The sequence below is a fragment of the Vanessa tameamea genome, chromosome Z, assembly GCF_037043105.1.
Source record: "Vanessa tameamea isolate UH-Manoa-2023 chromosome Z, ilVanTame1 primary haplotype, whole genome shotgun sequence".
Lineage (NCBI taxonomy): Eukaryota > Metazoa > Arthropoda > Insecta > Lepidoptera > Nymphalidae > Vanessa > Vanessa tameamea.
In genome coordinates, this window is record NC_087341.1 from 5,817,829 (window position 1) to 5,845,233 (window position 27,405).

Below are 27,405 nucleotides of genomic sequence, written 5' to 3' on the forward strand. Positions count from 1 at the left end.
GTTCAAGCGAATGGATCACAAAGTTTACTCCCAAGGTTAATGGCACATTGTATGTAAGGAATGGTTATATATTTCTTACAGCGCCAATGTCTATGGGCAGAGGGGACCACTCACCACCAAATGGCCCATTCATCCTTCCACCTACCTAAGCTATAAAAAAGAAAACTCAAGTTTATAATTATAACAAAGAGACAATAAATTATATAATTTAAAAAAAATCGTCATGTAATCTATGTAATCTTAATAGATTTATTTTAAATCATTCGCTAATGCGAATTTTTTAAAAGGTATTGTACGGAGTTGAAAGTACCATTACTAAAACCACTTATATCGTATGAACATTACATTTGTATCGATCCCAATCGCAACCAATGTCATGTAGCCTCCCATCGCAATCGAAACTTAAATCAGGCAGTGCCGCATGCATTAATTAGCACGTTAATGTCGTTAGTGTGGTTGCGATGACCTGATTCTACACCTAGTTTGGTTCCTGATAATGAAACTTCAACTTTAATTAATAATAATAACTAATATCGTACTTCGTAGATGTGACACTGTATTATTATCATTATAAAGTATAGCGTTATTTAACTAATAATTCACTACGTATCTATATGTAATTATTTTTATTGAGTCATCTAGCATTGATAGACTCTACTTCACGAAGGCGCACTCCACTTTCTTTCGCGAGGGGAAAGCGCGGGGTACGAGTAGCTCAACACAAGAATTCGTCTCGATGTCGTATAATAATTATGAATTCAATTGTTGAATGAACTCAATTAATTTTACTATGGTTTTTAATTTTAAAAAAAAATTACATAGTCGTTTAAGGATAAAATTTATCCAGTAAATTAGAAAAGCAGAATTTTCTTCCTGTTAATAATAGTTATTACATTTGAAGCAAGTACCAAAAAACTAAAACTAAACGATTTTATTCAATCAAATTAAGACTTATGTAGTAAATTACATAGCCGACGACTATATCATCATCATAGTTTCACTTTCACCTTAAACCAATCGAAAATATATATTTTTTGCTACACGCAAAAAATGCGTTGTCACACGTAATGTTGATCAAAATTATATTTCAATCACTACCATTTTAAAGAAAGCTTCTTAATCAAATAAAGTGACGATTGAGCCAGTTAACGCTGTACACGTATATACTTATGTAGACGAGTAGGTTGAAAAATCAGAAGAGGAGTAATTGTAACAATTTGATTTAGTTGATTAATGGGGGAATCAAATTATTCTGAAAAAAACACCTATCCAGACTAAAATAAACAAAATATTTATAAATCGCATATTCCGATCAAAGAAGGAATGATGAATATGCGGTTTGATAATGGCTCAGCTATACAGTGTATAGATCTCAGTTCAGTTTAATATATATTTATTTATAATGCAACACTATTTCACTTAGCTACTTATATTCATTTTAATTATACTACCAAAGTTCCGACAGCTTTGTCGATGATCGAAACGTCATTTTTTCGCAAATCCATAATGAATAACCATAATATTAACCTAAATAAAATGTTTTCTGAACCTACAAGAATATCAGCAACTTTCGCAACCTGTATAGACAACGTGTTTTGTAATTATGAGGCCGTTAATAAGGAAATCTTGTCAAACCTAACATCGGATCAGACTGGGCCACTACCGGTATCTATATAAGTCGAAATAAATTATATGAGCTATATGAACTTAAGAAATATAATCGTAATTATAAATTTCTCAATTTTGTTAAAAAATATTCCAAGTTATTTAAACAAGTTTATCAAACAGCTCGTTCGTTGCATATTAAAAATCGAATTTTAAAATCTAAAAATACAATTAAAACTACTTGGGATATTATAAGTTCAGAGACAGGCAGAATGAGGTTTGATGCAGGGCAATTAACTCTTAATATAAAAGGGAATATTGTAAGTGAAGATTTAAATGTGGCCAACCAATTCGAAGAATATTTCTCTAATATTCTTTTGAATGACTGACTAATGAATGACTAAAGGACTTAATGCGACACCCAATGACGCCTTAGATTTACTTAAGTGTTACACGAATGAGTTAGAATTTTCTTATGAGAGTATAACTCCGTATGATGTATTATAAAAATTTAAAACATTAAATCTTAAAAAAACCAGTGATCTATGGGATCTATCAGTTACAATTATTAACAACGTAATTGTCGACTTGGCTCCTTGTTTAGCTATCATCTTTATTAAATGTATACTATCTGGTATTTTTCCAGATCTAATAAAATTAAGTAAAGTAATCCCATTATTTAAGTCCGGTGATAAAAATGACCCAAACAATTATAGACCGATCTCTATTTTGTCAGTATTAAGTAAAATTTTTGAACAAATCATGCTTAATCAATTGTTGTTATACTTTAACTCGAATAAGCTATTGCATTCTCAACAGTTCGGTTTTACTAAAGGTCGCTCGACTACTGATGCGGGTATAGCATTTGTTAAGCACATTTATGATGCGTGGGAGAAGTCACAAAATGCTATTGGTGTTTATTGTGACTTATCAAAAGCTTTCGATTGCGTTAGGCATGATATTCTTCTAGAAAAACTTAAATATTATAGAATCAAGGGCCCTGCATTGAACTTCATTTCCTCCTACCTTAATGAAAGAGTTTTAAAGGTTGTTGTTAACGGTGCAAAATCAAATGGCGCTCTGGCGCAAATGGGTGTACCACAGGGTTCAATTTTAGGACCTCTCCTGTTCTTAATATATATAAATGATTTACCTTATTTTGTAAATAAGACTTGCGACATTGTACTGTTTGCAGAGATGATACATCCCTTATTTTTAAACTCGACAGAAAAATGAACAAATGTGACGTTGTAAGCAGTGCTCTGTCGCGGGTTCTTGGTTGGTTTGACATAAATAATTTGGTACTAAATGCAAAAAAGACTAAATGTATTTTGTCAAATGTCAAATCAAATTCTGCCGTCATTTTGAATAATGAAAGGCTTGAGTTTGTTGAGTCGACGGCCTTTCTAGGGATAACCCTTGATTCCAAACTTCAGTGGGGCACCCATTTGCATGCCCTAGCAGGGAAACTAAGTAGTGCCATTTATGCAATAAAAACAATAAGAAAACTCACGGACATAAGTACTGCTAGACTAGTTTATTTTAGTAATTTTCAGTCTTATGTCATATGGAATGTTATTATAGGGTAATGCAGCAGATATTGAAATATTTATATATTTAAATAGTATTTATTCTGCAGAAAAGAGCTATCCCAACTATTTACAATATTAGCTCTAGGACATCATTAGGCGAAACATTTAAAGAAATAGGTGTATTAACGGCTGCTTCACAATATATTTATGATATTATAATGTTTATACAAAAGAATATACAAAAGTATTCCATAAAAGCAGATATACATACTATTAATACAAGAAATAAAAATAAACTTGTAACCCCTACTTTCCGTTTGCATACGGTAAAGAGAACGTTTTTGGGCAATGGTATACGCATATATAATAAGATACCGGGAAATGTAACCAATTTACCATTTACGAAATTTAAAAAGTTTATTAAGACTAAATTAATAAATAAGTCTTATTATTCATTAAAAGAGTACTTTTTAGAAAAAAACGCCTGGATTTAGGCTCGGGTTCCATCACAGGACACTAATTATTGTAAAAAAACAGCATTGTAAATCTGTTTATTTGAAAAGAGCAACTATGTGAGTTTCTTGCCGTTTCTTCTCGCTGGAGGCTGCTTTCCGAAACGGTGGTAGTAGTATTTTAATATTGACGTTTCGTTGTGAAGTTTACTTGAATAAACTTGATTTGATTTGAATATCTTAGATTATACAAGCTCCAGAGAGCTCGCAGCGGAGGGTGGCCATCTGCATACTATATCAAACCTTATCGTACCTTGCGGCAACAGTTCTAGGGTGGTTTCCGACCATTCTGGCGAATCCGGACGCGAAATTCCATGGCTAGACCTACTTCCTGCATCAGAATGTTGAAGTTAGAACCTTCCAATATTCAGACCGCTTTGCTTGGTGTCGGCTGTCTCAGCCGGAAACGTGAAGCGGAGTGCAAAAACGCGTCGTCACAAATTTATACGGATGAAGATAAGGCATACTTTTAATACCAATTTATTTAAACTCCATATTACTAGGGGTTATTTATTAAGTGAGTCCAAAGCTTCATATCAATTAATTATTATTTAACAAGGTATTTCGTTTTTAAATACCATGAAAACTGTCTTTAGTTTTGTTATATACATAGGTATATTGTTATTACTGGCTAATATTCCTCACAGCAGTTATAAGACAATATCTATTATCGTTTTTGAGAAAAAAATCATAACCTACCCAACTCTTGCAGTTAGCGCTCTTCGAGCTCTGTTACATCCTCGTTCAAAGAGACGGTTGTTATTTCGCGAAAGCGAAGCCAACAAACGAAATGAATTGTGTTGCTGCTGCACTAAATACGTATTGCATATCGATAAACTATAAAAGTGAAATCGTACGGTACAACAGGTATCAATTGAAATAAAAAGAATAATTCAATAAAAGACTTAAATTGAAGACAGAATTTTAATAAGATATATTAACGTCAATCATAAATATTATTTATTGAAATATTTCAACAAAATAATTACAATAGGTTGTTATAATCACCCCAAGCTTATTTTAAGTAATTAACTAGATTATTCATTGCAACAATTAAACATATAAGGCATAAAGAACGAATAAATATTGCATCATATGCGTAATGTTTTTTAGATTACTAAATCTAGGATATTTAAAATCCTAGATATTTTTTATGATGTCACTATTAAAATAAGTGTTTTTTATCGTTTTAATCTTATTTCTAAGACTAGGAAAATAAATAACTAGACTAATGATAGACAAATAGACTTGTAAAAATGTATATCCTAAGCTGTTTTAATTCAGACGGTAGCAATGGTTGGCATGTAATAAAACTAATAATTTAAGTACTATTTTTTTCCATTTTTAAATTCAGATTTACTTTTTAAATATTATGCTTTCGGCTATAACGACAAACGTTAATTTACTAACTATAATAATTGTTTTAAAAATGTAGAATATTTATTTTATTATAAATGGGGTAACGGGGTTCAGTAAATCGCATATCGGCATATAATTATTTCACTAGTATGTGATCGTAGAACGAATATTATAAATCGATGTTTTACACTGCACACCAATAGGCAGGTTCGCAGATGTACTGGATTTAAGAATTGTTTAAATTAGAAATTTCAAATTTGACATTAATTCGATTCGACAATAATCAAAAGGTAACGAAAAAAAAAACGGTAATTTATTGAATTTAAATATTTTTTGGATAAGTTAATTATCAACTTTCGACCCATCATTTTATGGGCTTACAAAAAACTTAATAAAAATACGGTATCTAATTTGTATTTATATAAGGATTTTCATTGATTTAATGACGTAGAGATTTTCTTGTCACAAACCCCTCATCGTTGGTTTTTTAAACCGCTTAAATCTAAATTACACGAAACTAAATAAAACAATGTTTAATAAATAATGTATAGACATGATTATATTCAACTTGTAACGTAGCCAGGCTAAGCAAAATATTGAATACATTATTTATTAATGATTACTCGACTATTATAGTGCAAAGATAAACCTGTCTATGACAATTCATACAGATATATAGACGTTGGTTATAGTATACACACAATAATAGCATACGATACAAACATTATTCAAAGAAATCTAGCATTTAACTAAGTATAAAATAATTTGTTGACTATCTAAAATACTTTATACTAGGTAATTTACTTAAAATTAACCAAATTTTTTATTTACTAATAATACAGATTTTTTTTTTAAAATAGCATCAATTCGTACGGTGATTTCTTTATGTTTATATATATTTAAGACGAAGTGTAACCAACATGACTAATATATTATATTATATTTATCACTTCAGGTGTAAACTACGCAATTCGATTTGCTTAAATAACTAACCACAAAATAATTACAAATCTACTTATATGACATATCGCATTTATATCTCTCACTATCGATTACACGTTTAAATTAAAAATAACAATTACAAGAGATATTCTGGAATTTTATGTTTATGTATAAATCAGATTCATAAACAAAAATATCAAATATTATATTGAAATTGCAACCGTATCAGAACGAAATCGGTCGAAACTAACTTTAAAAAAAAATGATATAATCCAAACAAAAATAAATATTGAATTCGTTTGAAACGTGTTCATCGTACTAATAAATAGTTAAGTTTTATCAAAATGTTATTAAAAACCCTACTCTGGAGAGAATGACTTAATGAATTTAAACAAAACAAAATATAAGGAACGAGAGAAAACATAAAATACTGGAACAATACCGGATTACCTTAAAATAAATCGTATCATCAAATCGGTGTTTAGAATTTTTCAAATAATATTATTTTTCTAATGTAAAAATGATTAAAATAACCTTTTCATCATCGGTCTATTTGTCTCCCACCTGTTAGAATGAATAAACGTTTGATGTTTTCACTTATGTACTCACTTATCGTTTAGTATCAGAGTAAATCGATAGACGAACTAGATTTTTATGAACAATTAGACAGGAATATGTTTAGACAACATCAAGAGAAAAGTATTATAGACTAGTAATTCAGCCCTGTATACATTTTTTTATATAATTTAGAAGTCATTCCTGAGATGATAATGCCTTTCCTCCATATTATTCTTCAGTTTTATTCTATTGGATCAACTACCAATTTGATATTTGTTAAAGCAATTATATTTTAGTATTGTGAGTTAAAGCAATTATATTATAGTATTGTGATTTAAGACAATAGAGTTTATGCGTAACAAGGCAAGAATATCACCAGAATTTCATTAACAAACTCTCAGAATCGGTATCAGAAATCGATTTTCTTTATTGAATAGTAGATAGCAAGCTAGAACTTAACGAACAATTATTGAAGCGATTTTATATCGAGTCTGTTCAGACGCAAAAATTATCTTCCGATTTTGCAATTGATCGACTGAAATCTACTCGTGTGTATATTTTGATAAATTTACTTTTTATTAGCTACAAATATCTTATTAAAAGTGAGGTATATATACCTTCTTACGTTAACTTTAAACGGGAATAAAGATACACAGATATTACTCCATTTTTGCTCTATAAATATTGCTAACTAGCCACTTTTAAGACGGAAAAATATCAAATTCTTAGCAACACGTTGTTAACACTAAAGTGAAAATTATATTCCTATGTTTAACAACTTTAAATATTTGACTATATTTTCTCAGAACAGCATTTCTGCAAGATTCACTTGTATTAAAAGTTTGTTAAAGTGTGAGATTATTTGTAATATATATAACAATAAAATAATCACGTAATATAACATAAAAAGAATTAAAAAAAGGACACAAAAATTTGAATTAGCCGAAACCTTTCTATCGTGGTAACTGTTTAGTCACTTTCATTCTGACTAAGCTCGTCACGTAATCATTTAAAGTTAACTTTTCATTTCCTACTTATGCCGACTTATCCTTTCCAAGTTATCACACGGTTTCCCCACAAACCAACAATCCCATTTACATCACGTCCAAGTAACAAAGTTACTTAACCTCCTACAATCGACTTTGTAACTACAACAGCCAAAGTAATTATACACATCAAAAGGTAAATAAATATTATATTTAGTGCTGTCCGTAACACCGGGAATAGAGGGACATATATAATAACAAAAGAAAAATAAAAAAAATACATAATTTATTATAATCACAGATGTGTCCGCATACCGTCACGGAACAAAATCAAACCAATTATATCAATGCAACCCACGAGACATTTCACATTACAACGCCAGGCTACATGCGGAGGACGTCAACAGAATCATTAATTTAAATGGAATTATAAATTCACAATAAAATAAATAATACACTTAAACGTTTACGAGAGCTATGTACAATCAAATGCAAAATTTGCTACATATGCTTAGAGAAGAATGTGATGTGTTTGAGCTCGAGCGAGTCGAACGGAGTGGAGGAATGGTCCGGAAGGTTCCGGGCGGGGTCGCGGGGTCGCAGGATCACGTCATGTTGACGCCGAGCGAGCGGCTGGCGTACTCGTACACCACGTACGAGATGGACACGGCCGGAATGACCTTGATGAAGTTAGGAGTGATGCCACGATACAGACCCCGTAGTCCCTCTCGCTGGACGATCTCACGGAAGGCACCACGCATACTACCCTCTGCGCCCTTTGCGGCTTTTTCTGTAACACAAGAGAGTTATTATTAAATAAGGGTGTTCATGTTGTGTCTTCATACATCTGTATGATAAGATAATTTCAAAGAGGGTTCCCTCTTATAAAATAAAATCTAATAAATAAAATACTTTAAACAATTTCAGATATCGATCATAGAACTAACTAACTCTTTCAATGTGTATGTATATTTAATTAAATTGATTATAATTGGTTAAAAGTGAAACCAATCGTACCTTGGGCTTGCAACCTAGTACGCACAAGAGCAAGAGGATACGAGCACACTTGTCCCAGGGTGCAGGACGCACTCCCGCAGGCTAGGAGCAGCAGCATGCCGGGCTGCTCGTTGTGAGCTTGGTATTTGTTTATATACTTCTTTTTTAGCGTTTCGTACACCGCAAGATCGATGCCAGCATAAGGCACTATCCCCAGGATGTTTGGAATGTATCCTTTGTAGAAACACTTCAGTCCCTCTCGCGCATATATCTTTTTCGCCGCATCCAAAATGCCGTTATATTGGCCAGTTTTCCTTAAAGCTAATCTTGTCTTTAGCACCTCTAGTGGGTAAATCACAGTTTGACTAATCGCTCCCGCCGTGGCTCCGGCAACGAATCGTTCGTATATCTCCAGCGGATGATTATTTTTCTCGCCTTTAATCAGACGCTTTACTTGCTCGTACGCAGCGAACTTTAGGGCCGACTCCGGCGCTATTTTTATAACATTAATGCCGTTACCTCGCCACAGGCCCGTGAAACCTCCTTCATTTATCATTTTAGCTAAACATTTTGTCATATTTTCTCTAGTTGGGTTTACCTGAAACGTAAACAATTGGAATATTAGTCATGCTTCAAATTAAGTGTAGAAAAAAATTAAGAATTCCATTTTTAAAACGCACCTGCAAAAATACTTTAAGTCTATCGAGAGGAGCTGTGCAGGTCCGACTAACAGCGCCAGCAATACCACCGGCTAGCAAATGCCGCCACCACTTTCCTGTTTGCAATTCAGTCGGAGTGAAGTCATCAGGCACGTTCATATCCTCACCGATGTCCAGATACTGAAAATAATATGTAGTTCATGAGTTAACGCTCTTATAGGTGATACGAATATTTATCTTATAATTTTATTACAAAATAAGAATATTTCATTATAAATATAATATTCGTTTTTAATCCGAATTATACAATTATTTTTAAGGATTTAAATAAATAATTGTCATTTAATATCCAAACAACACATTAAATTATAAATTCCGATATTTTGTTTCATACTAAAAGCAACACACACCGTACGAAACTGATTTTTATGTCAAATAAAAAAAAGATTCGGTTCATGTCTGTTATATTAAAATTTCTGGATATATTTAAACCTCAATATTAAATAATAGCCCGATTCGACCATTAGTATATTTGACGTTACTAATTCAAAACATGCTTATTTACCATACGGAACGAATCAAAAAATACATTATCAGGCAATCGTTAAAAGATTACACGCAATTAACATTATTACTCAAACGAAGGCAAGAGAAATATTTTAAAATATCTTCCTTTTGCCCATAATCACGAAGTTGACAAGCATTAACGTTCAGAGGTTGACCACCTTATGTCATTAAAAAAAAATGTTGCGTATTGGTACGATAACAATTGTTTATGTTACAAAGAAATCATAATAATAATAAATAAACCGTAATTTTTCTGGAATAGCCAAAAGTCAACAAAGTTTTTTTATCGAAACCTCAATGACCCAATTGTCATTTATAAATATGTTTTCGACGAAACCGTTCGGACCAGACCTGTAGCATAGAATGATAAATTTAAAGTGTTACCTCATTCCCAATAATAAACTAAATAAAAAAAATACTCTTCATAATATAAATAATTATAAATTTAGAGCTCAACGAAATATGCGAATCAGAATTAGTCTATGAACTATATACATAATAATATCTTCAACAGATATATATATAATACTTTGTTGTTTGTTAAATATTAGCAAGAACTGTTAAAAAATCTTTAAAGTACTTACAGTAGTTTAATAATGGAATATAAGCGTCGTATTCCTTACTAACAACTGCGTAAGTACTAAGTTACTGTACTATTTAGTTTCTTGACGGTTCTTCTTGCGAAGATCGATATCCGAACCGGTGTTAATATTTGAAAATTATTACTTATATTAATATATTCATATAAAATACGATTGCGATGTGTATGTGTATACTTTACTCGAAGATGTTTTACTGGTTTGTTTATTTGTCATTTATATTTATTCAAAAAAAGCATAGTTTTACACGAATGTCGTCATAGTGTACTGTATAAGACGTTAATATTATTACTGTTCCAAACTTAGGGTCTGCGTTGCAATCGTCGGCATCGTGTTTCTTTTTCTCTTTGCTTATCCAAATTCTGGTACTATATGTCACTTGCTCAGTCTGCAGTAAAAATATTTATTTATTTATATTTTCCTCGGAATATTATAAATGTTTTGAAAGTAATCCATTTAAAAAAAAATAGGTAAGTAAAATTACCGAAATTGTTCTTTCTTAGAAGTTAAAAAGTATTAAATTTCCTGGACAAAAATTGCATTGATTACAAAAAAAAACAATTCTTCCTTTTAGGGAAAAAATATATGTTCGTAAAAACAACGATATAATTATGTACTTAATATATAATTAATATATTTTATTATTATTATTGTAAGACAAATGGAATAATTACCGCAGTATTTAAATATATTATAGCATTCGAGTTCAGCATCATGGTTATAAACGTAACTAAATATTCCAAGTAAATAACTTTGGTTTTCAGAAGTATTGCGTTAACGAGCAATTTTAATAACATCTGGACCATCGTATTCATTAAGGTTTTAGAATCATCGTTTTGTAAATTAATATAATTTCGTGTTTGTCACAGGCATTTGACATAGCTCTGACAGCGGGACATTTTCCAAGTATATGTAGTTTTTTATTTTAAGAACATCCGAATGGAAAAAGTTTAATATTGTTGCGTGAAGTTGAGATAGTGGTTGATGAAAATGTATCTGCTGTAAGAACTCATATTACGCGAATATTGTACATAAGCTACAAAATGTATATATAAACATCCATCTAATTTTATTTCATACAATAACGAAATATCTTTCGTACTCATTTAATTGAATAAATCTCTAGTTGTTTCCGTTATGTGGCCAGGATCTGCTTATCATTAACTGGAGGACACGTCACCACTGGACTCGCTGTCTGACCTTAGCAACTAAAGGTGACGTAGTTCCGATACCTACTAACACAATAAAATAAGCCATCTCTGTTTAGGTGTTAATCATTATCACATGGCTCGCCTTATGCATATCGAGTGCATGTATTTATATTACATAATGAAATAGTTATTTATTGTAAACTTCTGTACATTTTTAAATCTGATAGTTTACTTGTACAACGATTGCAATGCAAACATCTTCATTTTTTATTACTTTACATAATTGGCATTAAAATAAGTGTGTTCTCATTTCCATCTTCTAAACGATTTGTCGTTGCATTCTTGTACATAAAACCCAACAGTGACATGCGAATGTTGATGCCCGTGATACGCATTCGTGCAATCATTCGTGTAAATTTTCATTGATAAGCGTTGGAAACCTTTAAACAAATGCGGCTTTAATTTTAAACAGTCACTAAAATTTATATCATGGGCCAACCTCGTGACGAATCGCTGACGTATACAAGTATACGTTAACCAATCGAAATGACATAGTTTGTATTGGACTAAGAGAAATGATTTTTTAATAGAAGTAAGTAAAAAGTGATAAAATAAAAGGTAGAAAAAAATGTACTAGTATAACTAAATAAATTCATTTTCATAGCAGTTTTCAAGGAAAGTTAAACAGCACTTATTACAAGAAAATATATTTTCAATTAGGAGGAATAAGTTTTCAATTATCGGGCTTCATATTAAGATACCTTTAGTACTTTAATATTCCTTTTACTATGAAATACCATTGGATTAACAATCAATCATTGCTGTCTGAATGTAAGAAAAAGTAAGATTCGCCTTCACCCAAATGATGTCAAGGGTGATCCGAGTGACCCACGAACATTAGAATGTACAAGGTTGATGATTTGATTATAAGTGTAACTGTTTTTAAAATTTAGTTATTTTTTAAGTACCCTTAATTAATTCCTCATTAAATAAATACAAAACCTACGTACTTGCTTGTTTATGGTAATCTTAAGACGAAAACTGAATTTTACTATCTAATTCTTTGGTTTTACATATTGTATATAACACACTGTATAGTAACACTAACTGAAAAATTTAAACGTAATTAAGTACGCAGTCGAATGTCTTGTGTCGTATTCTAATAATAATTTAGACGGGAACCGAAGTTTGAAAATGGCCTATATTTAGTTTCCCACTACGTGTGCGAAGCTATATTTATAGTCTTTGAAGACACAGCAAGATAACAATTCAGTTCATCTTTATTCGTATAGACAACGTTTTATCGCAAATGCGTAAGTCGTTAGAACAAACACATGTAGAAAAAAAAATAGTTCCTATTCAAAAGATATAATGTAAAACAAGGAAACAGAATTAGTGTCTTTATCGACGCCTCTACGTGTTAACTACTAGTATATTTTGTATTGAGTTGCATTGTGAAATAAAAGTCAACAACAATTAATTAACCAATAATTTATTCTTTACTTGCTTTATTATATACGTTAAAATGAATTAGGCAATCGTACCATTATCAATACAGAAATATTTATTTCAACATGTTCATAGAATAATTACGATAGACGACTACTTTAAACGCATGTATGTTTTAAAAGTTAACTAATATTTAGAATAGTTTAGATACGTAATGTCCTTCAGCGTGACCGATTTAGAACATCTAACACGAGCAGCTGTTGAAAGTGAAACGGAAGTGTCTGGAGCTATTTGTTATCTAATCTTAATTATTGATAAAACGCGATAATTGCAAATTATAATAGAGCATAAATTGCACGAGGTAAAATAATTTACAAACTAAACATGTTATCACATTTCTTAGTAGTTTTAATGATTGCCATTTTCCAAGTAAAATTTTATATTGTTAATTCCGAAAGCCTACGAGTAAGAGTACCGTTATAGCCTACCCTAGTCTAGTTATAATTCGTTAATCTTAACCGCTGATTGCGGGGTTAGACGCTAAAGCTAGAAGCCAAGTATCATTGAGTTTTCATATGCATAATTTGTTAATATGTGGTCGCCGTTTAAGGAAAACAACGTGAAAAATCATACATAGAATGGATAAAAATCTGCACAAAGCCGCATTGGAGCAGCGTGGTGGAATAAGCTCGAAGCCTTCTCCTCTAAAACAGAGAAGCATTAGCCGAGCAATGGATACTTAACAGTCAGTTTGTTTGTTCATTTTAATAAATTTATAACATATTCGTAGTTATTATCTATATATTTCAATTTATATTTAATATAATAGGTATAAAAAAATTGGTGAATCAGATGATTAGATTTAGTTCAGATTTTTATATATAGAATCGAGTCTGAGTGTTAAGTTCTTATAACACTCACCAATAACATATGCTAATTGTATACACAATCTGACATATAGCAAATCCGTTCACATTCTGTTTCACGTATTATAATTCAATTTACGAGTACGTATATCGAGTAAGTGTAGAAGGAGAATTATAGCATTTCATAGCGATAATATTTGAAGTCAACTGATAAACAATTCAACACGTAGCACAACGTCACTTGGATTTACCAGATTTAGGTCGAAAAAGACAAATTCATAATATATGTATATAAGTGTACCTATCATTACATATATGTACACGTCGATCTGTCTGTCAAAAACTACCGAACGGAATTTTTATACGGTTTTCACCAATTTACTGGATGAATGGATGTAGTGATTCATTAGGAAGGTTTAGGTATAAACGGAAGCAAAGTTAAGGGCAGAGTAAACTTAAATATAATTATTTAATTAGGCCTGAATCGTTAAATCCCCAAGTTTGTGCTATAATGTATGAAGTCGTTAGTTTTATAAGAACTTTTCTCCTGCTAATTAACTCTAGGTTTCCCGTTTAATTAACGCTCACCTACGCGCGGGGTATCGTCTATACATATTATAAAACTGTAGAAATGCAGTTCATTGAAGATATTTACAAAAGAAATGCTAAATAATTTAAAATAATATTATTCGCCGCGTATGCAACAAAAGAAAATGCTTAAGTGTTTCATTCGGAGCCGCCTGGGTTTATCCTTACTGTACGAAACGTTCATGCTGTAACGATCGAAATATTTCCATATAACATCTACGTATGTCAAGATAGATCCATATTCATTCCACTAATTTGAAAATCAGTTCATCTTAAGAATTTGATAAACCAACAATTTAGTACATTTTTACTAAATATCAGACATGTTTATAGGTATTTAAGCTGAGAGAAACTTGTTTTTTTGACATATAAAGGCGTCTCCTAAGTTGTTTCATTTTTTATCTGAAACGCATTCAAGGTCACCCTTTTATGAGTTGATTTTCATACAACCCGGATTCATAATTATTTCGCAAAATAAACATGCCCACTATAGGTCAAGTAGTTTCAAACATACCCTGATGAGTGAGTCATTGAATTTAATTTACCTATTATATAGACATTATATGTATACCTAATATATATTTTATATAAATTATGACGTATTTACATACGTTACACAACACGTGTAGCATTATCGAGAAGTGATTTCTTCAAAAGTAGTTAAAGTAAATAATTAATACAATTTTCTTTACGAGAATATTCTTAATTAGTTTCGATTCGAGGGTTCCCCTGTATTAGTTGCGAGGATATCAAGATGACGTAATCGAGCAACGGAATTGCGCGTGCGCCGCTTCGTCATCGGTCTACGTCATTCGACGAAAGGTGGAGGCAAAGTACAAAATTAAAACACAGTTCTTAAAACAAATTCAGCCGTTATCTCAGTTTGTAGGAAACATTTAAATATACAGAATAAAATAAAGTAGTTAATGCGTCTAAAAAATTATTAAAAGCCTATATAAAAATATAATGTATGTAAATACGAAATTATAAAACAATGTATTACGGGAAAGGAGTGCATCTGCTGTTATAAGTAGATCGTAGGTAGAAGTAGTCTGGCGAAAGTACAACCAACAGACATACATTTGTTACAGAATTGTAGCAGGTAGCTTTAATGTGTTCCAAATCTTAAACTTAATTTTAAAAGTTTAATATAAGTACGGTACACTATATTTCATACACACTTACGTATTAATACGAAATATAGTTAACGTGTGTTTAAAACATAATCATAAATAATTTATATTATCAAACATTCGCAAAAAAAAAAAAAAATGCCGATGAGAATTTACAAATAAAATAATATCCCTTTTTTATTTGTTGTCAGATATTAATAACGTAGTACCTACCAAAAGGAACATTTGAATGAACGAATATAACATGTTATTGGTACAAAACATTTTGTGTTGAGCTAACCCAAATATTAGTAGATAAGGTTACGCCCACATAGGTATACCTTAGACATGTATGACACACATTTAACAATGTGCACAATTTAACATATATATTTATTAATAAAGTCAAATATGAATGGCCAATTATGAAATACAAGATGCTTGCTTATTGTTAAAAACAATAGTTAAATTCGCAATGTGCAATTTTGATATTTAAAATAATATCCATACAGCAAACACTTGAACTAGATTTTTTATTAAACGTCATTTGAAAGTAATGACGCAGGACATTAGAAAGTTAAGCAGCAAGAATTCGCATAGCCATAAGTAAAAAAATACATTACATAGCATAATACTATGATAGATAACATTAAAATAAATTGTAAATATAACATTTCCTATATTTTATGGTAGAACAGTGAGACTAGCTTCGAAAAGTCTTATTGCATTTTCCGGTTTTCCACGAGACAATTCAATTAACGCATGAAAGACGACGACCTTAAACCGTGCTATACTTTAGCCGGATTGACATCTGTATATACTGTGACGTATTCTCAAATTACGTACTCGACGACAGAATACGTACATAGACACCTATTCTTAAAGTCAATTAAAAATAAGTACGTTGCCTTAGCAACAGCTCGGCGTGTGTTGCAATTAAAATAATAAAATCATTAATGAAAAGGATTGAGCGAGAAATTATTATATTAATAAGTTTTGCATAATGACAAAGTTACATATATTATTAAACTAGTTGGAAACTTTCCAAATATTAAACTGGTGTGCGGTTTAATAGAATATTTGTTAGTAAAAAAAATGTCAGTTACCTTAAGTATCCATTCCACAATATCACTATATTCATCAATCATGATCCTTGATTCGAAAGAAAAGGGTTCAGAAGTTAATGAAGTCTAGAGCCGAACTGTAACTGTTGTCGCTGACATTCAGTACTACTCCGCCACACAAACCCGGAATTAGATAACATTTACCTTTGCCAAACATCGACGGAACACGATCAGAAAATCCTCAAAGACGTCGCCGGTCGGTCCCGTAACTTCCTCTAATTCCAGAGACATTTTTTCTATATAAAAACTAAGTTAACAATATATAAAAATATTAACTATTAAAATAAATCACAGATTGATTTCTTTGGAACTATACTATCAGATCAGTTGTAATACTTGTAACTAATCGAGTGTGTATTTTTGCCGAGCGCGCCACCGATTACGCGTACCGTCAAGCTAAGAGGCATTCTCACACTGACTTTTGACTAGACTAGTAATTCTGATTATACTCGGCGTGCGCGAGCTGAGCGAGAACCGCCTCGAAACGGTTGTAAGTAGCGAACGGCAGACAACCACACCTCTACTAAAATTACCACGAATGTATCATTTCGACTGTATTATCGACTTGCTCAAGCGTTTTATTTGATAAAAAGGCGCGTTAAGGTCGGAATACAAGTTCAGAGGGGGCTCGTCATGTAAACTGAGATAGACGAGGCATGCATAGCAACGAATAACATGAAGATAAATTAATGTTAAAACAATTATGCTCTCTTTGAGCCATATGCGTTGTACTAAGTATGAAATATGTATTTAAAAAATACATATATAACTAATGTTTCGGTAGGAAAATACTATACTATACCTTACCACTATGATAATAATATAAAGGATTAGAACAATAAAGGTTTTGAAAAAAGGTTTAAAGGATGAAAGCAAGTTTATAATAATCATATTTATATTACAATCAGTTTCTTTAATTTTAAAGAACACAGTCACATAAGTTACATGCAGTGCAAAACTGAATATTTTACAATGTGTCAAGCAAATGATAATGTTTATTTTAAATTAACTGACACTCAATGTTATTAGTGTTTATAATTTCAATTCATACTCGTTGCCTAAGGAAACGTGAAGACACCTGGATGTTATTAAATTATGTGGTGGTAGAGCTTTGTGCTGGCCCGTCTGGGTAGGTACCACTCACTCATCAAATATTCTACCGCTAAACAGCAGTACCTAGTATTGTTGTGTTCCGGTTTGAAGGGTGAGTGAGCCTGTGTAACTACAGGCACAAGGGACATAACATCTTAGTTCCCAAGGTTGGTGGCGCATTGGCGGTGTGAGGAATGGTTAATATTTCTTATAGCGGCCTTGTCTATGGGCGGTGGTGACCATTTAACATCAGGTGGCCTATTTGCTCGTCCGCCTAAATCATTAAAAAATAATGTCACTTGTACACCTACCATACCGCAGTAACGTTGCCTATTTACCTGTGACTTTACTTTTAACTAATAACCAATTTTAATTTTTTAGATATATAAATTGCCGTGACAAGTCACGAGTAACAAATGGATTCTTATCTTATAAATATAACTATTGATGTTATTCAGTTATTACTAATTATATCATATTTACCAAACCTAACGAATTCTAGTCCTATTATAATATAATTAAGACAACTTAGATAGGAATTGTGTGTAGAATTCCACTATATAAAAGAGTCAAAAGATCACGTCAATATATTTGATATAAAATAATAAATTAAAGCAAGAGCTGGACAAAAACAATACTAGTTATGATCTTTTGTACTTCAGACATAAATAAGTTTGTAACAAATTCAGCGCCTTATTACACGTAAAATGTATTAAATAATATCACATTGAATGTATCGTTATCGCACGTAAATACGATAACTGTCACTAAAGTTTATCGGGAATATGTCATTCAAGTCATCGCCAAACCGGTTTCGTTTTGTAACCAAAGTAACAAATGATTTCTAGTATTTGATGTATATCCATATATATTGCTACTGGGAAGTCACCATAAATTAATACAATTCCTTTTTCCTGCTTTATTAGTTCCGCCATAAAAAGTTATATATTTATTCAAGAGTTTACCTACAATTCCTAATACACAATCATATTGTTATATTTATATCGATATTTCTAGAATTTGCCAATTATACTCGTCAAATTCACATACATTAAAAACTTTACCAACTATAGATAATAGTTTAGGCAATTTTATATGAGCCAGAATGGTCTTATCTTATGGTTAGACAATATAGAATTTCCATGCACGGATATTTATATATGCGTATTTATATAGATATTAATTTAAAGTTATTATTTAACTTGCAATGTTTGTTTATTCATGTAAAATATTGCAAGCTGAATTAGAGGTATACCACTTATCCTATGTTTAACTATGACATAACTATTAAATATAGGGATGGCACTTGACTTTTCAAAAATTAACGGTACAAACACGAAATTTCGTATGGACATTCAATAGTAATATTCCGTTCTACTATGTAGTTCCTAGTCCCAGTCCTCGTTCCGCTATGAATATAGTTCACCACTTATGGTTGGCGCACAGCAGAGCCACGTAATTTTGTACACGCATTCAATTGTAATAGCCCTTTCTTAGGTCTGACACAGCTAAGATTTTATTCACGTGATTTAGTCCAAAATTAATGTACGTAGTACATAGTAATATACTGCATATTAATTTACATTAGGCTTGTACAGAACACCAAATACAGCTATTGTCGACCATGCTGTTGTTTATGTAGGCTCGAATCCCTTAGAGGCCGGCCAAGCCTACGCTGTTGTTTTAAATAGGGTCAAGTTATTAGAAGGTTTCTTATTGAAGAACTGAGTTGTTGTAAATTGTAAGCAAGCGATCGTGCAAAAGCGATGCATTCAACGAACAGTCTTAGAAACATATCCAGCTAAAATTAAAAAATATATTAATTATTTAATAATAAAAAGTATTTCTGAAACAAGCTATTATTTCAATGATTTAAAAACGTCTGTAACGTTACACAATTTTATATAATATAGAAGCTTGTCGATATTATTATGATGAACATATTACATCTCTTGCCACAATTAATTCTGAGAAGAATATTGTTTACATTTTACTTTGAAAAAAATACAATCATCATGGTTGTAGGGCTTTGTACAAACCCGTATGTGTAGCTACCACCTCAGATATTCTACCGCCTAGCAACAATACTTAGTATTGTTGTGTTTCAGTTTGAAGGGTGTAATAATACATAACAGTGGGCTATGACAGCCTATTAGTTGACATTCGTAGTAAAATTTCTATTATTATTTATAGCCTCCTTAATCTCAATAAACCGGGTAGTTTCATTGCACTAATTTTAAAAAAATGCATAAAACCCTTAAATTTGTAAAAAATTACCTTTCCATAAAGAAATAACACACCTTATTTATAGATTAGATTTAGATATTATAGATTTTCTAGCGATTAAGGAAACAAACCGAAGTTCAGCAATTAGGAAGATTACTCAGGTGCCTGTTCGGAGAGCACGTGTTTATTTGATACTAGCTGTGCCCGCGACTTCGTTCGCGTAGTTGTCGGAAACACTATCATGATTATCGTTTGATTGCTCACGTTGGTTTTTGTTATTATAATCGTCAATAAGATTTAATAATATGTTTTACAGTACTTTAGCGTAGATTATATTTTTAGTTTTATTTTCTTGTGGTAAAAGAACATACTGATTTTGCCCGCAACCCGATCTTGACAACGCGACATATAGTTGGCCGTGTGAAAAGCAGTCTTGACGTAAATCGATTCCTACGTGTTTAAATGTTTGGCCCTGTGATTTATTAATGGTTATGGCAAAAGATAACTTAATGGGAAATTGAATTCTTTTAAAATTAAAAGGTAAATCATTTGGAATCATTGGGATGCGAGGTATAAGCACTGTTTGACCAACTGCCGGACCAGTCAAAACTGTTGCAACGATCACGTTATTGCGAAGGAATTTTACTTGAAGGCGGGTCCCGTTACATAAATTTGGTGGTTTAAGATTTCTGAGTAAAATTATCGCAGCACCTATTTTTAACTTCAGGGAATGTGGTGGAAGGCCGCTCGGGTTTAAAGAATTGAGAAACTCTTGTGGGTAATGGACAGCATCTTCTTGATCCATTACATTATCAATAGATGTGTAGGTAGTTATATCGCCTGGAAGTTTGGTTAAAATTAGGTCGTTAATTTCGTTAAACTCGTAATTAGGGTAAACTTTTGATATTAAATCCTCTATGCTAGTCACTTTTTCTCCTAAATCGCGATCAATTTCAATTTTATTTTCAGAATGAGGTACTTTTCCATCTCCTATTAAAAGTAACTTTGAAGGAAAATTTGTAATTCCTCCCCCCAAATGTGCTCTCATATTCGTAGATAGTTTTAAGGTATGGACAAATTTCCATAACGGTGAACTTTTAAGGCAAGACCTTACAATGTCTGCTCTAGTTCCTCTTAAAATTACCGGTAAAGTTTGTCTAAATAAATTACCAACATCTGTGTTTTTATTGCTTATTGTTATACGGTCAATTATGACAACCCTTTTCTTAAACATAAAAGAAATATTGTACAATAGTGTACGATTGCGAATATTTTTTTTGTTAACAATTCGATGCAGGTGTATCGACATCTGGATGTAAGACAAAAGAAAAAGTCAATTGTAAATAAATAAATCACAAACAAAATTCATACTCTGCCAAAACAAACAAAACGTTCAACAGGAAATGTAATAGTAAATCTGAATGACTTTTCTTTGTCTTGGATTAGGAGAAAAGTTCATGAATTGTAATACCTGACGGTAGACATGTTTGCTTAAACACTCAATTTTGATTCCAATTTTCTGTCATTATATAGGACCACTATGTACGTATAGGGTTTAAAAAAACATCAAGAAGAAGTGTATTTATCGATAGACCAGATTTACAAATTTGGAGTATATCATATATTTACAAACCTACCTTGGCTGACACCGCCTCCAAAAATAACAATAATTTTAACTATAATATATTATCGTAATAACTTTGCTGACTTTTAAATAGTCTAAATATTTTTAATTTCATTTTACATAGTATAAATCTAAAAAATATTGTGATCATTGTTTGTTATTCATAGGTTTGTGTTAAGTTAGATTTAAAGTGGGTAGGTACATACTTATCTCCTTGCGTGGAAACACAGAACGTACCTACATATTGGTAAGTAGAATAAGTTACTTGATTATTAAGTTGTAGAATAATAAGCAATTATTTTTTACTTTTTAGAGCATATTATTTTTTTTCTCTTTTGAAGTCGGTTTTATTTTGTCAAAATTTTTGTTTCTAAAAGATTCGGCCGAGTATCGCTAACGTGCTCCTTAGAATTGTTCCGTTCCCTTCCGTACCGTTACTTTGTCATGGATCCTATGCTCAGAACCTTACCAAACTTTCACCATAGTACCCTTGAAGTATATCCTTTATAATAAAAAAAGAATCATTAAAATTGGTTGGCACAATTTTGAGTTATTCACCTATTTATCGCGCACATACATAATGCACATTTAAGACTTATATCGTTTTCATAAGGATACCATCATCGTAACAGGATAAAATTAAAATGGGGCCCCACGGGAAGCACTACCTTTCAAACAAAAAAAAATTATCAAAATCCAGTGAAAAGTTATGAGGTAACAGACATATAAAAAAAAAAATACAGACGAATTGATAACCTCCTCCTTTTTGAAGTCGGTTGAAAACAAATAATATTAACTTAAACGTAATAAGATAAACAAACCGAACAATAAGAAGTTTAGATTGTTTCTCCTTTGGTGTTATTATTTCATAAGGTGATTATAGTACAACCGTGTTGAATATGCTTGAACGTAATAGAAATTACTTGAAATATTGAACTACTAATTTATTTGTGTAGTCATTTTAAACGATATTCACCTATTTGCTTATTTGCATAATTTATTTTCTCAGTGATGATTAATCTGCATCGGTGAAAGTATCGCTCGCCATTTTGAACTTTTTTACGTGTGTAATGTAATTTTTATACCTTATTTATACCGTGAAACGTTTGAATTGTTTACTTGCAAAGTACGAAGGAATGTTCATTGAAATTTTATCTTATATCGTAAGTTAAAACTACAGCAGATTATGATTTAAATGTAACCGATTTTAAACGATAAAAAATAATGAGCAAATAAGCTGATAACAAAACCTAATTTTGATAAATAATTTAACTATTAAGAATGTTAATTTTTTTAAGTCGTTATGTGCAATGCTACTTCGCAGAACTACACCCGCGGGTGAGAGTGGCGAGCGCGGCGGCGGGGCTGACCCGCCTCCCCCTCATCCGCCGCCGCGCCCCGCCTGCTAGCACACTCTTAACAAATAGACATATAGTGTCACGGACTTTTTTTTTATTATTAAAAGAGGAATATATCTTTCATACACATTTTTTGAGTAACTTAAAACGTTTATGCTGCGCACGCATCGAAAGTCCATAAATGTGAATAATTTTCCCCGTTTTTGCAACATTTCTCACTGTCGCTGCGCTCCTATTGGTCGCAGCGTAATGTTATATAGCCTTAAGCCTTCCTCTATAATTGGACTATTCAACAAAAAAAGAATTTTTCAAATCGGACCAGTAGTTCCTGAGATTAGCGCGTTTAAACAAACAAACAAACAAACTCTTCCGCTTTATATATTAGTATAGATTGATATTTGATTGATACTGATCTTTCAACTATCGAGTCAAATTGCCGATTCGTCGGACTTCATAACCCAAATATGTGTATGTACACACGCTTTATCTTTTTCAATGTCTATCTCCTGCGCAGTTCGTTAGTCTTTGTTACGTAACGCTTGTAATAATATGCAATAAAATCGAAGCAGATAGACATGTGTGGTAGTGGTACTCTTATAGAGATGTCTGTCTAGATACATAGAATACAACATTTATCAGTTGTTTATATCTGTATTAGGTGTCCGTTATTCATTTACATATACATAATATACCTAATATGTTGATTGGATCCCGACACAGCCTCATCTCAGATCATGTCAATCATGTTCTATCAGAGGATCGGAATTGCGTTTCAACGGGGAAATGCTGCTAGCATTCTTGCCACCATTACACGCGGTCAAAATTTATACAGTAACTATTTTTCATTCATATCTGTATATATTTAAGCACTTAATGTTATTAATTTTTATGTCAAGCAAAAACTAAACAATGAGTGTGGAAAGAGCAGACAAAGACACGAACTACAAGCATGCGACTCTTTTAAAAAGGAATCTGAACAAGGCCGGATTCAATCGAGCTTGTTTTTCCAATGTCTTCCATTATCATATTATGTATGGACCAGCCGATCATTTCATTCCCATGTGCAATTGTCTAAAAAATCGTAGGTAAGTTTTTAGTTTGTTGGCTAAAGGATATACAGTATTTTCTGAAAAACCTCTTGTATTTCAGCACATGTATAAAATCATCAAATATAGATTGAGATATGACAGTCGATGTTTTAACACCGACTTTATGATTTTTTGATATGTGATTTGGGACGTTAAAATAATAACAAATTAAAATTTTCAACCCTCTGGGGTGAACGCTAGGGGGTTGAGAGGGTGAATAGCGTTTTTGTTTATAACTTTGTGAAAAAAATTGTTAGATGGTTGAAAATTGGACAGAAGGTATAAATAATTATAACTTACTTTGTATTCAAATTTCAACCTTTTTTGTTTAGTGCAAAAAAAGTTATTAACAAAAAAGAATGTAACATAATGATACTAATTACTTGACCTTCACGGGCTTTATTGACTGGCCTATAAAGCAAAATAGATATGGCCTTAAAAGGGAATCCTTTACTGGCGGTCAGGTTGGTGGCACCACTTCAAAAAATGATGAAATATGTACGTAAAATGCCTTTATAAAACTTAATATGTTAGCAAAAATGTCTGAGCTATTAAACTTTTACTTGTCAAATGGGCAAGATGGTTTTTGCGCCTCAGGAACAAGTACAAGTATAGTGCTGTATTGACATTTAGAAGCTCTAGGATCTAAATCCAAAGAAGGTGATCAAAAACTCGAAATTAACGTAATTAGCGACCGGAAACCATATCATAGTTACTGAAGAAATTGAAAGTCACTCCATCGATCGGCTCATGGCCACGATGCACATTAGTATCTTAAAGGGAATTTTAATGATGGAGTACAAAAAAGCATTTCTGCCGCATCTTACGCAAACACTCTGCGATATTTAAAGGAAGCAATTAAAGAGGAAAGTTGCGGTAATTTCACCGCAGGTGTATTGCTTCTCCACGACAACGCACCGGCGTGTTGTCAAGACTGCTGTTTAAGAATGTGCCTGGGCTTGACCCATTCAATATTTACTTTCTGTTAATAATCCCAGGCGTAAGAAGAGATCATAAAAAGCGTGTTTTCGATCATAAAGAGTAGAAGGCGTCATTTATCGAAAATCATTAGTAGGTGTTGTTTACCTTTCAAAGGACGTTGAGCCTCTATAAATATCTACTACAAAAAAAACTAAGAAAAAAAAACTATCTTTTCCTTTACTTCTGTCTATTCCGAGAATATATTGAACTCAGATTATCAGTGCTCCATATGCCTTTTGTTATATAATCTGAGATACTGAACGCCCCTCGTACGTTGAGAGTAAGAGATTTCATATATTTTATTCTTTACTGTTTAACAGTAAGTTATTGACCCTAAAACAAGGTACTATTTCTGAGAGGGCAATGTTTATACTATCATAAATTGAATGACATATTTATTTCCATTTAAATAATATTGATAAGTATCATCCATATTAAACTACCATCTCGAGTATGTTGGCAGGAAACTAACCCACCAGGGGAAAGGCCGTAATCAACTGCCATACCGTTTTTCTTGCAGAAATACCGAATAAAGAGGAAATAAAAACAACTACTCGATCGTTATAATTCCTGGAATACTAGTCTTAATTTGATAAAGAACATTATCGGTAAATATTTGAATATCATGGTCATCGTAAACGTGTATGATTAATACGTCACATCGAATGATATATGACATCGAATACCAAAATTGATAATAAAACGAATGTTTTGTTGAATAAATTTAGGTTGTTCAAAGTATAATGAGTATACACAGACGTTTCTATTTTTATACTTTATAAAAATACCCTTTGAATGAACTATGAATAATTTATTTTTCAATAATCAGTACTCAGCCGAAACGCGTGTGTGCTAATGCCTATAGTAAAATATTTTACTCTTCTCATATCTGCTTGTTAAATAAACATTACGTATTTATGAAACGGTATTTCCAATTATATTATAATGTTTTTGTTTATTTGAACTATCTAGACAGAATAACGTTTTAATGTCCAAACTGTTTTTGAATTGTCGCCCATTGTGTCCGGTTTATTTAAATATTTTTAACGAATAAACAAGGACACGTTTTGTTTGTAATGCCTGAATAACTACCTAACCAATATAGATAACACTTATACCAGCACACGCCACATTTAGGAGCTTAAGTATATAAAATGATTGATGAAATTATATGTCTAGTTTTATGTACTTGTTCATAATAGGAAAATGATGCTGGTAATATGTCACTGATGATTTCGATATCTTAAAATAAATGTAAGAATTACATAACATAAACACGTGATGATAATATTATTTTCCTAGAGTATATTATCCTTTAATTTTTATTATTTTTTGTGGAAAAGCTATAGTTACGCCAGTGTAAACTTTTTAATTAAATATTTATTTTAATTTTATTTATAACTAGCTGAACCTAAGACTATCATCGCGTTTATAAAACTTTACCTACATATATCACCCGGTACTTTACCCCCTCGATGGGTAAATTAAAAAAAAAATCCCTAATATCAGGGACTCAAACTATCTAAATACCAAATCTCATCTTAATCAATTAAACGGTTTAAGCGTGAGGAGGTGACAGACATTTATTTCCACATTTATAATATTAGTATAAATGTTAATATTAGTAAATACCGATGTAATAATAGTTTTGTTTCAACTGTTAGTATTTAAAATCACACAACTGTATATAATTAAATTACAATATATACACGTTAATGCTATAAATATTTTATCCGTTTAACGGTAATCTTTTAAAATAAAGCAGATTACTTTTGTCGAGTAAACTATATACGATTACAAAGACCATTTTACCATTATAGTCGAAAAAAAATAGAACGTAATATACTAAAGCCACATAGTTCCAAATTATCAACTCGAAAAGTGGTTAAAGGAATTCTTAAAGAAATTATAAGATGACAAAATCTACGGCTAAGTAGAAAAATATTTACAGGAAATACATCTATTATTGAGAGCAAAAGAAATATATTGTTTATACAAAATACGTATTTAATTTTTTTACAAAACAATACATACTAAATCTATTAAACTGTACAAGTTTCTCACAGTTCCGGACTACTCGTCCACTACTACCTAGGACTAGCCTCCGCGGGTCTCGACCCGACCTTACCCAAGCTTACATTAAAAATAGTATTTAGAAAAATGCTGGAAAATAGTATGACTGGAAGTGGTCACCACTGTCCGTAGACTTTAGCACTGTAAGAAATATTAATCATCCCTTACAACGCTAACGCGGCACCAACTTTGTGCCTCACAACATAAACCTACTTTCAATAATTAAAATATTAGCCAACTTTCGTATTTCTTCAAACTTTAATTCAACTTGTAATGTTTGTGTGTTACTTTGTTTTGTCAATTCATCAATCAAAACAAATCAATGGACGCTGACTTGAATCTCTCGCTCTTTATACTA

At 31.7% G+C, this 27,405-nt stretch overlaps 1 protein-coding gene across 4 annotated transcripts in view; it reads right to left on the minus strand.

Moving 5' to 3' along the window:
* Positions 1-7,763: 7,763 nt before the first annotated feature.
* The window catches only part of LOC113396083 (calcium-binding mitochondrial carrier protein SCaMC-2), a 28,662-nt gene continuing 9,020 nt past the window's right edge, over positions 7,764-27,405 (minus strand). For 2 of the 4 annotated variants that reach the window (XM_026633877.2, XM_026633869.2), the window contains 3 exons: positions 9,171-9,329; positions 8,512-9,088; positions 7,764-8,284 (listed from right to left, as the gene is read on the minus strand). In XM_026633877.2, coding sequence (XP_026489662.1) covers positions 8,100-8,284; positions 8,512-9,088; positions 9,171-9,329 — 921 coding nt within the window. In that variant the 3' untranslated portion in view covers positions 7,764-8,099. The other 2 variants (XM_026633885.2, XM_026633894.2) reach the window with 2 other exon arrangements.